This window comes from Penicillium manginii, assembly GCF_028828005.1.
Source record: "Penicillium manginii strain IBT 31320 chromosome Unknown utg000001l:1.0-3466041.0:1.0-3467806.0, whole genome shotgun sequence".
Taxonomy (NCBI): domain Eukaryota; kingdom Fungi; phylum Ascomycota; class Eurotiomycetes; order Eurotiales; family Aspergillaceae; genus Penicillium; species Penicillium manginii.
Window position 1 is genome coordinate 1,152,117 of NW_026643102.1, and position 13,612 is coordinate 1,165,728.

Genomic DNA, 13,612 nt, shown 5'->3' on the forward strand with positions numbered 1-13,612 from the left:
CTCCAACATCCACACCTATTAACGAGAACTAGCCCGTCCAATCTCCCCTTCACCCCCACCCTCGTGCAGCGCACCAGACGCCTCAGGCACAACAGCCCTAGGCAAAGGCTGCACAGCCGGAGCCTGAGCCTGAGCCTGCTGGCCCTGAACCGGACCCTGTGCCTGTCCCTGTGCCTGTGCCTGAGCCCGAGCCTGAGCCTGAACCTGCCCCATCTCCGGCCCCCTCACAGGACCCCCAACACTCTGTAAACTCCCCCCTCACACTATCCTCGGCCCCCAACAACGGCGCCGGATGCACCCCATCAGCATTCCCATACCCATATCCACCCCACGCATAACCCGGACGTTTCGAAACCCTAACCTTCGGCGGCGGCGGCCCCAAAACAGTCGGATACTTGTACCGAAAGCCCCAAACCCAAAACAGACAAAACTTCCTCCAAAAGCCCATCTTCTCCCACCTCTCTTTCAAGATAGCCGCATCGTCGACACTACGCGCGCGGTAGCCCTTTCGAAATCCCCAGAGACAGCACAGCGAGAGCGGGAGAATTGTAAACGCCCAGCATACCGGTAGTCCACGGCGCGTCTGCCATCCCAGCATTAGTCTGCGGAATCGGATCCATGCTTCCAAAATGCCGGCGAGGAACCATAGGCCTATCCAGCCGAGGACGCTGATTAGGATGACTGCGAGGAGACTGATGCCACCATAGTATTTGCCGTTCCATTCGTCGTAGTTGTCCCAGTAGTAGTAGTTATTGTAGTAGCCACTGTTGGGGTCAGCGTTGGAATTGGAATTGGAATTGGAGGTGGGCCCGGAGCTTAGGCCCGTGTTGGGGTCGTACTTGGATGAACTGTCCGTGCCGTCGGAGTAGGTGTAGTGGTAGTAGCAGTTTGAGCCCGCGCCGTAAAGGGTGGATGGCGGGGAGTTTACGTTTCGCAGGGAGGCGAGAGTGGCCCTTGGGACTTGGGTGGGGTCTACCCAGATCTGATCGTATGTGTATGTCGTTGGTTGAAAGGCGATGCTCGTGTCAACAGATAAGGAGACAGATGTCCTGGTTCGTGGGAGGAGGGCGGAGAGAGTTGTAGGCAAGGCGCGGAGCGTTGCGGCTGTAGTTGTTGTCCATGTTGAGGAGCAGCCTGTTGGTGCGGTATAGGTTAGGTCGACGACGAAGACGGTTGTGTGGTAGGCGTTGGAACTGTAGTAGTCTTCGTAGTAACCGGCGTTGAGGTCGATGGCTGTGCCGACGCCGGAGGGGTATAGTTTTTCGACGGCGGTGATGGTGTAGCCGTATCCGGTGTTTGTTTGGGTGATTGTTGACAGGGCTTCCGGGAGGGATGTTACTGTTGGAATGATTGCTTCGACGGAGGTGGTTGTTTTTGTGACGAGGTTATCGTCCAGGTCATAGCTGACTATTGTTGTGGGGACAGCTTGGTTTGCTTCAGTGATTATCCAGGGTGCGGCGTGAACGAGTGGAGAGCAGCCGAGGAGAGCAAGGCTGGTTAAAACGAGTGACTTGAACGAGTGTGTGGATATCATCTTTGCGGTTTACTCGATTGCTCAGCTTGAGCCTCGAGATGAGTGATTCTTCCCCTGCAGAGAGGAAGTGTGGCTGCCGCCATGGTTTTATGTGGTCGGTGGCGTGCAGGGTAATTTTTTCATAGTCCTATTCCTATTTTAGTATGCATGTTCATGCTAGTCCGGCGCTTGTCGACCCTTTCGACCCTTTTTCCCCGTCTAGAGCAGGGTCCAGGAGGCTCTAGTCATGGGGCTAATCGAATTGGGAGAAATCTAAGACAAAACTAGCATGGATGGGGAATTGTGGAGATTGCGATTGGGGGCGAAGAGTTGCTGATTGGGGGGGATTCTAAGGTTCGCTGGAGATAAGTTTCGGCGAAGTGCAATAGATTAGAGGAGAGTACTCTCGTCCTCCGTAGAGAGTAAGTAGAGAAGTCAGAAGAGAGAAGACAAAAGAGTCAGCGTGTTGATGGATATTAGGGTAGAGCACAGCACATGATCTCACATGATGGTATCCTTGGTATAACTACATTGTATACTCTCATAGAGTGTAGAAACCAACACTCTCGTTTTAAGGACTCAATAATGGGCAAAACAGCCGAGCAAAGTCAATGCCAAGCAAAAATAAAGACGGAATAAGCCCGGGCAAACCCCATCGGTTTTCCCATGTGGTGGCCATCCGATTTATCTCTCTTTAAAGCAACAATGCGCGAGTGTGGCCCCTTTGCCTCCGAGTTTGCCCCCGAGTCGGCAACAGCCTGAGTAGTATTATCTTGTGTATCAATGTGGCTATGAACAGATTCCCATGCATACAGACAAAGGGCCCTTACTCCGCACAACTACACTTCGGTAGATGACCGAGTATGCTCTACTACCAGTATATGATACTCTGATACTCCAACACCCAACCGCCTAGAGAACCTCGGAAGAATAGAAAACTAGTCCATACCCTATAAACCTACAAGACAGCACAACACAACAACATGAAAATTAAACCCGCAAGAAATCCCATACAGGGCATAAGCGTAACTTCGTAAAGACAACCCACCATCTTCAAGTTCAAGTTATAATCACAACAACACCACCACTAATTCGCAGCCCTCAAAGCCCTCAACCTCGCCCCAAGCCCATCCTCAACCTCCGCATCCCCCTTAACCGGCTGAACCGCCTCCTTCTTCTTAACCTCCTGCGGCACATTCGTATCCTGCTCCAAGGCAATACGCATATCAACACCCGCCTCATCAGCAAGCTGCTCCATCATCCGATCAACCTCATGCTGCCCCTCAGCCCCATACTCCTGCAAACTCACCCCCTGCGCAACATCCTCAATCGCACTACTCGCAATCTTAAAGTCCTCACTCCGCGCCAAAAAGTTATTCGCATGCGAAACCAGATGTTCCAGATTCACGCTCTTGCTCGCGGCGTCCAGGCCCCGCGAGGCCAGGGCAGTGTGCGCGACGTGTCGCGGGTTGACTGGGCGGCTTTGAGTTCGTTGATTATTACGTCTGCGCGTGCGGCTTCGGATTTCAGCGTTACTTGGCGGCGCTTTTCGCGGACGGCGGAGGAGGCGTGGATGCGGGCGATTTGGAATTCGCGGTTTTTCATGGCGCGGTCTGCTTTGGCTTTTTCGGATTTGTAGGTTGCTTCGGCGCGGGCGGATTCTTTTTTTAGGCGGTTGGAGTGGAGCTGGGGGGGGTTTTTGTTAGTATTGAATAGTATAGGGGTGGCTTTGGTGAGGGCAGAGTATGGGGGGGAGAGATGTGATGCCTGATCTGCGGTGCGGCGGGGGCGGGGAGGGGAAGAAGAGGGGAGAGGAGGGGGGTACCTTGACATTGGTGCGGGCTTCGAAGATGGGATCTTTGCGGACCATGATGGCGGAGAGGAGGGAGTGAGGGTGATAGGGTGTAGATTAGGGAGTAGGGAGAAGAGTAGAGAGGAGTGTAGAGTGTTGATGTCTTATGTTGGTAGTGCGGAGGCTGAGTTCGGGAGTGGCAACGTCACTGACCGCATTCGTTAGCGTAGGCTGATATTCTACTTTCTACTTTTATTCTACTTTTTTTCTACTTTTCTGCTATTGTTATGGTTATAATTATAATTATAGTATAATAGTACTGTGCCTGCCTACCCTTTTAGTTGTTTTGTTTCCCTTCCCCCTCGGTCGTTGGGCATACCCAGAGCCTTTGACTAAGTACTCTACAGATCTACTCCATACTGGAGATGCCTCCTTCCCGGACCAGTGCACCTGGAAAACTGGCGTTGGATATTCATGAGTAGAGGTGGCTGAGGAATATTATGAAACCGGGCAAAGGGGACATTACATTTACAACTCTACTAGAGACAGAATTCGTTGATGAAAATTGCTGATTGCAAAGCCATAGCCAGCTAATAGTATACATTTAACCCAATTGCTTGCCCACTCTCGATAAAGGCTCAAGAGAACGCCAAGAACTCCGTGTCCGTACCTTTCCATGTCCATTGCGTCGTCGCCGTCCGGAACTCTTACTCTCACGTCGCTGACCACTCAGTCTATCAATAGCCCAGATCATAGTCAACAACGACTCCCACCGCGGTCGGCCCTCCGGGGCGTTAACATCATCAGCCAACCGGGCTGTCTTCGAAGAAATCTGCTCGCTAACCGCTAGCTGCAATGCTCTGCCCGTCGCATCTCGAAGTGGACGCGCCAAGGCTGGGCTGCACGCTAGCAGGCGGGCAAGCAGATTCATCCGAAAGACCGGCCGGGTGGTCGACGAGGCTGACGTCAAGGGAGCCGACAGGCTCGGAGTCGAAATCAACCAGTGAATCAAAGGGGAAAGAACTGAGATCTGTTGCGTCGAGAGCGCCAAAGGCGAACCCGTCTTCAGGGAATGAAGGATTAGACTCAGCGGCGCCGTCACCGTGGAATAGGCGGCGGAAGTCATCGTCAGAAAGAGGAGCTGCAACATCGTGAGGCTCGTGAGTGAGGTCGAAGAGAGGGAGCGCGGCTCCACTGCCTTCGAGGCTACCGACGGACACGGCAGGTCGCACAACATCGCGGCAGGATGTTGTGTCGCGTCGGAAGCCTCAGCCAGCGTGGAGGGTTGGAGGGTGGGGGAGTATTCGAGAGTGGAGGTGGCGGGGGTTGGGAAGGGGATGCGTTCCATTTGGATATCCTCGCCTTCTTGTTTGAAGAGGGTTGGTGTGAGTGTTGGGGATTCGGTGATGGCGGGGGGAGGGGAGGTGGCTTTGTTGGAGATGGGTGTTGAGCTGCGAGATCCTCGGACTTCGGCGGACAGCTGGGCTACTTGTTGGGCCAGTCGGCTGTTCTCAACCTCCATCTGAGTTAACCTTTGAAGAAGGAACTGGTTCTGTTCTTCCATTCGGATCTTCTCGGTCTCTAGCTTCTCCATTTCGAGACGCTTGCGCTCGCGGGATGTTTGGGCCGCGGCGCGATTCCTGAGTACGCGCTCGATGCGGCGTTGCTCTTTTTCGTCATCTGTCTTGGCTCGTTTCCTGGGGATGTCAGTGAGTGGTGGTGGGGGTGATGATGGGATGACAGCAGGGTTAAGCATACCTTGGGGGGGAGGTTGGTCTTGGGAGTCGGGAGTTCCTGACCCCATGACTTCCTCTTCTTTGTGGGCTTCTTATCATCTTCCTCCTTAATTTCGATATCATCATCACCCTCGCACTCGGGCTCGGGCGAGTCGTCGAAGGTGTCTGCGGGGGAGACAGTCAAGGGGAAGTCCGCTGGAGAACCAGGGAGGTCCATCGGGTTTATCGTGTCCGTCATAATGTGTGTATTTGTGTGTATAGAGTAGGTGGATGTATAGAGTGGATGGCGTATAGGGTGGGTGATGTGGTGGTGATGTGGGTGGTGATGGTGGCCGGTGCCGTGTGTGGAGGACAAGATCAGAACCGACAGGACGAGGGCGATCAAATCAAGTCAAATCAGATCAGATAGAGTCAGGCCACGTCTACACGGTCGGCCCCATATGAGTCAGCGAGAGAAAAGGACAGATTGTTCATGTGGTTGTGTGTTGACGAAGGCGGATGCGGCAGTGTTTAAGTAGAGGCCACTTGTCATCCTCCGGGTCCCGTGACTTCCTGATGTCCTCTCGCCTTCCACTCTCACTTCCCCCTGTCGTGTCTCCCCCTTTGACCCCCTGGAACATCCCCCATTCGCCAAGTGGACCCCAGTTTCAGCCAATTCGGCCCTCAGCCTCGCTATGAATAGCACTTGGCCCCGGCCCCAGGCCCCCAAGCAGATCACCATCAGCACTAATGGCAGTTTGCCAGCACTTTACTGCAAGGCCTCCTAGCTATGGAGTATGGAGTACTCGTACACATGCTCACAACCTACTCTGCCATCACTGCCATCACTTGACTCTCCTTTCTACTTCGTACTCCGTACGGAGCACAGAATGTGGTTCACACGCAATGGCGCACTCGTACCCCCCCCGCCCAGACCAAGTGGGCCGGGCCTGCGTTGCGCATCTCTCGGAAGAATGTCTCCCGTCGCCACACGCCCCTCCTGCACATTAAGGAGTCGAGTCTGGAATCTGGAATGCCTGGCTTACATCCCATTGGCCCTGTATACACTGCATTTGCCTCGCCCGGCTGCCAGCGGAGAACTCACTCGCACTCAACTGCGTTGTTCAGTCCAGGCCCCCAATCCATCCCCAATTCCCCCCGTCGATCTAACGTCACTTCAGCTGACTCCTTCACTCACCCCACTGGATGCTGCAGGCATCAGTAGAATATGCACATGCACCATCGCACTTCATCGGCAGACTCGTAGACTCGATCAATCCCATCATCCCCTGGCCCCTCTCCCAAACTCCCTCCAAGGCAGACCACCATTCTGTCACTATTGGCCGCTACCCCGACTCCACAGGGGCCGCGTCGGAGTCCGTGTCCGTGTTACGACCCTTGACTGGTCGCACAGATAGATTCTCGACTTCCGTGGATCATCCTAGAAAGGCTTAGAATACTCCGTTCTCCGTACGGAGCACCCCTCCACCCCTCCACCCCCCGTCCCCCTGGTCCTCACTCCTGCAGGCACGGAGTCGACGGAGTATCTAATTAGAGTAAGTCGTTTATTAGTGGCATTATTAGCGGCTTCTAGAAACGAAACAGGGGGCCGGGTCTACATATTACGGAGATAATTAACTCCCGAGTTCACAGTGAACTTGAACTCCCACGAACCGATACGTTTCACCATGTCGCCATGTTTGATCGTCATGTAGTATTCTATTCCTCCCCTGAAGATCGGTACTTTTGTTTTGTCGTCCGCACTACACTATTGCATTGTTGGCATGCGAAAGTGGGGCCCGGAGAAATTTGAATGACTTTTGTGATTCGTGATTGTTTGATGGATTGACGAGGTCGAGTTGCGTACTCCATAGTCGAGTCAATATTATGTATGGTGTGCTTGGTTCCTGCAGTAGCTAGTCTACACCTGGGCATGTATTGATGTAGACTAGACTAGTCTCATGAAGTGCCGCCACCGCGGGCGCGGAAATTATGGGGTCGAAGAGATTACTTAGACAAGTAATATATTTCGTACTTCATATCCGTGCCCCCACAAAAATTAGCCTGGAGACAATGTGATTCTAATTAAACGACATCGTACGAAGTAAACCTTGGAAGGGGGCGGTAGGTACAAAGTACTAGTTATGGCACCATATTGAATTCCCTTCTCCTATATGGCACGCAGCGCAGTACCCCCATAACCCATGAAATAAGGATTTCAAGTTTGTACGGCAATTACACTAAGCATGTAGCCAGCCCTGGAGTTGCGAACCCTGTAATTTTATTGAATATATCCAAGCTGTACTGGTAAAATCAATTTGTCCATGACACAATGGCGTGTTCTAGAATACTAGACTTCGAATATAAATGCCCCTACCCTACCTAGGTACTATCACCGATAGATAACGACGGCGTTAGGCTTCCCGTGGGAATCTTGGACTCAAAGACTCATTGAAAAGGCCAGGAAAGTGTTCGCATTTACCTCCAAGTTCCTGCTGTGGGTATCCATAGGTGTGGATCGCTTCGAGTTTCATAATGGTGAGCAACTTGAAGTCACGGTGGTGTACATCCGAGTTGTATACTAGTACCCGCAATTTGGATCGTTCACTACTACTAAATGCTCTGCATAACCGCCACTGTAGTATTTATTACTTAGGTTTTGGCATATGATATGCTGATCAATGATGAGCCACTGTCTATACTAATAGATAATCAATCTCACGTTGTCTTTATCTAATAAATTGGAAATAAATAGAATAACATTACGAAGAGGGCCCGGGATGTGAAACGCAACTGGATGTAAGCAGTGGTCCAGCATCAAGAACACACAAATCTCTCATGTTATCGAGCTACTAGATCTCCCAGATCTGTACAGGTTTTCTCGGGCGTCGGGGTGGAAGTGGAAGTGGAAGTGGAGTTAAAAGTGGTGAGATAGATAAAGGTTCTTCGCATGACGAAAATTCTTCATGAGAGATCCTATGCCGCCGAAGTTGACATTCTCTTCCCACGGGCATGGTTCTTCCCGAAAAAAAATTTGTTCGAGATCGACGACAACCACTTTCCCCTCACTGAGCATGAAATTGTCTAGCTTCTGACCCCAGTACTCGTCACCGTGGTCCTACAATGTTTTCAGTGCGGTCGCAAGTAATGCCCTCAACTCTTCAGCTGAAGGTATGGAGTCGTCACTTTGAGCAATTTGGTGCAGAGTGGATCCACCGACATCCGAAAGAATGAGTGCTGGATGCCCGTTAAATTGGCACTCTCCGAGAAATCGCGGGATGATGTCCCCTGAAGACTATCTAATCTCCGATATGCCTCCTTTTCTGCTTCAAACCCAATGGCCCATCCATCATTTTGTTGCTTAATTATTTAAGTCGTGAATTTGGAATATATTTTAAGTGTGACTCGGTGCACTGTGGGCCGTTCGTGATGTAGTTGCTCGACGTTTCTTATATTCATTTCCTGGCCCTCTACGCATACGTGGGTAGTCTTATATCAAGTCAGTATTCAGATCATATCGGCTGGATAGCGCACCGACGCTCATCTCTGAAAGTTCCATTTTCTGTGTCAACACGATATGTATGACAGAGGATAGAAACTAGGAAAATGGTGCATGCATGCGCTATCTACTCCGTACTAGTAGGAGAGCGATAGATAGAGTGATGCTCGGAATGTGATATGTCGCTGCCTGGTGTGGTGCCTGAGGCCTACACCCCAACAGTGTAGAGTGAAAACTTGGAAAGGTGCGAATGAAAGGATGTAAACACTCCGTACAGATCAGCAGATTAATCATGAATTTTTAAGAGTGTGCTGGGATCGCAATCTGGGTTATGAGTTCCGGTGTGTTACTTACCCCTTGCGTGATCCTCTCGATGAAAAGCAATATGACTGCATCGTAAGCAACTTGAAGTTCAATACGGAGTAATCCGTACAGAATTGATCACACATATGAGCGCTTGGGTCTGAAATCATTTCTTGGGTGGCGGGGGGAGGCGCAGCTGCAAAAACTCGATTCAGTTTGCTCTGTGGTACATATATGTCTCGTTTGTTAGGTTTGAACAAAACATGTAGTTGAAAAGGGTACTTTTGTGCACATACCCATTGAAAGAAACACTGTTCAATATAGGAAACAGCCAAATATGGTCAATATATCAAGGAAAGCGAAAGGTCGAGCAAATGGCATAGAGCAAAGCGCCATGAGAACCTTGGAAACAAAATACAATTCAACTTGCAAAAGAACCAGGTTTTGATGCTAGTAGTCACCTTAGACGGCGCTTACGGTGTTCTGTCATTGGCGACTAGGTTAGTACCCCGCCTTTCTATCTCTGCCTGATCTGCGAGCCTCAGCTGAGGGCGATTGGGCATGAAAACTTTGCGATACTTGGATCGAGCGACAGTCACTGTCGCAACCTCATCTTGCCGCCGCAGAATTCATTCGAAATCTATCTCGGGTGCTTATATAGCTGCAAGTGAAGAAAGCAAAAGCAGACCGCCGAAATAGACGGCCGAGATCAACTGGCTTCCAACAATGCAGCATCATAGCGAAGCCAGTACAGATGAGAACCAGACAGCCACCCAGGAACAAACCACAACTTTTGGTACCGGCAACCTAGGGCTTCAGGTTACACAAAACAACGGCAATATCACTGCGAACTTCAACCACCAGCCTGGTAAGCTCGGTGAAGTTGTAGCCTTGATTACGTGCTAAAAGTACTCTCAGATCAGATCGAGGTATCACAGAATCGGGAATGCCTGCAGACCTTATGCGAGACAAATCCTCAGCGAGACAAAGATCGAATCGAGAGACACAAAGGTGGCTTGCTTGAGGACGCGTACAACTGGGTCTTTGAAAATGCAGAGTTCAAAAGATGGCGATTCGAGGAGAAAGAACAACTGCTTTGGATCAAGGGTGACCCCGGAAAAGGCAAAACCATGCTTTTGTGTGGGATCATAAACGAATTGATCAACTCTACCGTCGCTTCTGAGAACACGATCATCTATTTCTTTTGCCAGGCAACCGACGAAAAATTGAATAATGCCGCTGGCGTTCTTCGTGGATTGATATACATGCTAGTCGATCAGCACCCATATCTTATCTCCCATCTGCGATGGGAATATGACAAGGATAAAAGAATCTTTGAAGATCGTCGAAATTCCTGGGAGACGCTCTCAAGGATCTTTATCAAAATCCTTGAAGATCCAACTTTGCAGAAGATTCAAATACATGTCATGGTTGACGCCCTAGATGAATGCACGACTGACCTGAGCCTTCTTCTCGAATTTATCGTCCATATTCAATCTTCAAATACGAACGGCAAATGGATTGTCACAAGTCGCAACGAGACATCGATTGAAGAGATTCTCGATACCCATGAGATCACATCCAAAAAAGGAAATTTGTCGCTTGAGCTCAACGAACATTCTGTGTCCAGGGCCGTTGAATATTTCATCAATTTCAGGGTTCAGACATTATCGAAAAGAAAGAGATACTCTCCAGGTACTCGGGATGCCGTTGTCCAACATTTGCTATCGAATGCGCATGGAACGTTTCTGTGGGTGGCCTTAGTCTGTGACGAACTTCTCAATCCTAGGCTTTCGAACCTGCAAGTTCCGAAAAGGTTGAAACAATTCCCTGCTGGTCTAGACAGACTCTACGGACGGATGCTAGAACAGATAGAAGACGATTCTGGCTCTGAAATCTGCAAGTATATACTTAGTATCACTGCCACAGTGTATCGGCCTATTACGTTGGAAGAGCTAAGCTGCTACATCGAATTTTCCGAGGAAGATGATATCTCATATCTATCGCAACTGATCGGTCTCTGTGGCTCTTTTCTTACCCTTCGAGGATCTACAATTTCCTTGTTACATCAGTCTGCGAAAGACTTCATACATCAGAAGGCCGTCGACAAAATCTTCCCCTATGGACCAGCCAAAGTTCATCATGACATTTTCTCCAAGTCATTGAAAGCTATCAACACAACGCTGCGACGTGACATTTATGGTCTCATACGCCCTGGGTATATGATAGAGAAAGTTGAACAGCCAAACTCGGACCCACTAGCGGCAGTAGGATACTCGTGCATCCACTGGGTCGATCATCTTAAGGCCTGCTCTCAGTTTCGTGCGGAATTTCCAGATGATTTTGCTGAAGGCGGAACAGTCGATGAGTTCTTCCGCAAGAACTACCTTAATTGGCTGGAAGCTATTTCCCTACTGAGAAGTGTATCGAAGGGGATAACATCAATCCTCAAGCTCGAGGACATGATCGAGGTATGTATATAGGCTCTCGATCACATATTAGGACTCGCTAACATACAATTCTTCCAATATTCAGCCAGAGACACACAATGCGGATCTGATTGATAGAGTGAAAGATGCCTCTCGATTTGTGCTATATCATCAAGTGCCAATTAGACGTTGGCCACTTCAAGTGTATGCATCTGCACTGATATTCAGTCCGGTGAATAGCAGGACGAGGATCCAATATGAAGACCAACAGCCCTCGTGGATTCTTCAAAAGCCGGATATGGAGTATCAATGGAGTCCATGCCTGCAAACATTGGAAGAACACCGAGAATCGGTATATTCGGTATCTTTCTCTCATGATTCCAAGCTCCTTGCTTCAGCATCCCACGATAGTACCGTCAAAATATGGGACACCGAAAGTGGAGCATGTCTGACTACTTTTGAACACAGTGACATCGTACATGGTATGGTTATATCTCGCGATTTCAAGCTCCTCATCACTGTATCGACGTCTATTCATGGAAAATTGCGATCTACTTTCAATTTGTGGGATATGGAGAAAAACAATTGCATCATCAGTATCGAGGAGAGTGATGGCAAATTGAGTTCTGTCGCCTTCCACGAACCAGATTGCATTGTTTGTGGGTTAGACAATGGCAATATAAAGTTTTGGGATATCCGAACCAGAAAGTGCTCCAGGGTTATAAAAGGAAATGGAGCTATAGTTTCAGCTGTTACAATATCCCAGACCTTGGGGCTTCTTGCATCAACTTCACATGGCGAAGCTATCAAAATCTGGGATCTTCTCAGTGGAAAATGCGTTCAAACTCTGGAAGATAAACCGACCGAGGCGGTTGCCTTCTCGCCCGATTCTCTGCTTCTAGCATCGGGGTTGGCGAATAATAGCATCAAGCTGTGGGACACTGGCAATTGGGATTGCATCCACACTCTTGCCCAAGATGCCACTCCCGAAATAGATTATTGGACTACTACGCGCATGGGTTATTGGAGTACTGGGATACGATCATTGGTGTTCTCTCATGATTCTAGGCTACTTGCCACAAACTCAAGCTCAAGAAGTGAAGCTATCAATATATGGGACATTCGCACCGAGCTGCTTCTTCAGACCTTCAAAGGTCACCGACTCTCTGTTCATTCGGTTGCCTTCTCTCATAACTCACAACTTCTCGCCTCGGCCTCAGAGGATAGAAGCATTCGGGTATGGGACGCCACCAGCAGACAGCGTCCAAATGATTTTGATACCCATAACTCATGGTCTGAGCCTTGCTTTTCCCATGATTGCAGACTTCTTGCCACTATCGAGAGCTATGAACCCTATGATATCAAGATATGGGATGTTCATAACGGAAATTGTCTTCGAATTATCAATGGCTGGAGTGGCGGCAGGGTTTATGAATTGATGTTCTCGCGTGACCTGAGACATCTAGCATCATCATCAGAAGATAAAAAGGCGCGAGTCTGGGATGTCAGTAATGGGAAATGTCTGCACATCATCGAGCTTTACCACCTTGAAAGTTTGAAAAGCTTCTTTTTGGATAATACAGATCTTGAAACTACTATTCATCTGTCTTCACATTTTGCTGAAGGTCCAAGTTTCATTGAACATGGAGCAACTTCTAATTCTGAAGGTCTGGGAATGAGTGAAGATGGAAAATGCGTCACGTGGGACAATGAGTGCTTGCTCTGGCTGCCACTGGAGTACCGACCAAACACCCTGTCGAATGTTTGGGAAGACGGAGCCGTCGTAGGGTCGAGATTATGTATTGCATGTGCTTCAGGGCGAATGATTTTCTTCAATTTTGATTCCTATGCGGTGTCAAAACTCCTTGAGACTTCCAGGGCCAAAGAACTGGCGTATCCTGATGCTTTACCGAGAACACACAGCCTGGAATTGCGACCGCCAGCCTGGTTTTCAAGATGAGAATTGAACCCGTGCAGCCCAGTAAGGGTTGTTTTCGGGTAGATAGGTTGATACGGGTTGATGTCGCAGTGAAACTTCTGCAAGTGCCTGCAAGAGGGCCCGAACGGGTACCTTCAAGTTTTTATTCGCATGGAAACAAGGAGCAATCTTACCGGATAAATATTTCTTTCGATCTGCCAGTGGCCTCCAACCGGACTCGTAATTCGAGGCGCTCTTGGCGTAGAGACAAGGTATAGCATGTCTGGGATAACCAAATAACCAAACGGCTCATAACATGATCGAGAATATCATCTCTAATTCTTAATTCTGTACCATAGGGCAAAAATGGGGCTGTGAGTCACCTCGGCTTTTCAATGACGCCCTCATCAGTATGAAAATTTGAGGATTGCATTCGCTGAACC

At 49.4% G+C, this 13,612-nt stretch overlaps 5 protein-coding genes across 5 annotated transcripts; 2 read left to right on the forward strand and 3 right to left on the reverse strand.

Moving 5' to 3' along the window:
• Positions 1-18: 18 nt before the first annotated feature.
• Positions 19-1,534, reverse strand: N7533_000446 (uncharacterized protein; the record flags this gene model as incomplete). Its single annotated transcript, XM_057097096.1, has 2 exons — positions 19-108; positions 263-1,534. 2 exons carry the CDS (start codon positions 1,532-1,534, stop codon positions 19-21), a joined length of 1,362 nt encoding a protein of 453 aa, XP_056965589.1.
• A 1,066-nt stretch (positions 1,535-2,600) lies between these two features.
• Positions 2,601-3,383, reverse strand: N7533_000447 (putative SNF7 family protein Fti1/Did2; the record flags this gene model as incomplete). The annotated part of the gene is made up of 3 exons (XM_057097097.1): positions 2,601-2,871; positions 2,922-3,199; positions 3,339-3,383. The coding sequence occupies 3 exons, from the start codon at positions 3,381-3,383 to the stop codon at positions 2,601-2,603; spliced, it is 594 nt and encodes a 197-aa protein (XP_056965590.1).
• Positions 3,384-3,909: 526 nt separating this feature from the next.
• hacA (transcription factor HAC1) lies at positions 3,910-5,279 on the reverse strand (the record flags this gene model as incomplete). The annotated part of the gene is made up of 2 exons (XM_057097098.1): positions 3,910-4,989; positions 5,064-5,279. The coding sequence occupies 2 exons, from the start codon at positions 5,277-5,279 to the stop codon at positions 3,910-3,912; spliced, it is 1,296 nt and encodes a 431-aa protein (XP_056965591.1).
• Positions 5,280-9,952: 4,673 nt separating this feature from the next.
• On the forward strand, positions 9,953-11,305 carry N7533_000449 (uncharacterized protein; the record flags this gene model as incomplete). The annotated part of the gene is made up of 1 exon (XM_057097099.1): positions 9,953-11,305. One exon carries the CDS (start codon positions 9,953-9,955, stop codon positions 11,303-11,305), a length of 1,353 nt encoding a protein of 450 aa, XP_056965592.1.
• A 244-nt stretch (positions 11,306-11,549) lies between these two features.
• N7533_000450 (WD40 repeat domain-containing protein) lies at positions 11,550-13,211 on the forward strand (the record flags this gene model as incomplete). The annotated part of the gene is made up of 1 exon (XM_057097100.1): positions 11,550-13,211. The coding sequence occupies one exon, from the start codon at positions 11,550-11,552 to the stop codon at positions 13,209-13,211; it is 1,662 nt and encodes a 553-aa protein (XP_056965593.1).
• Between the last annotated feature and the right edge of the window lie 401 nt (positions 13,212-13,612).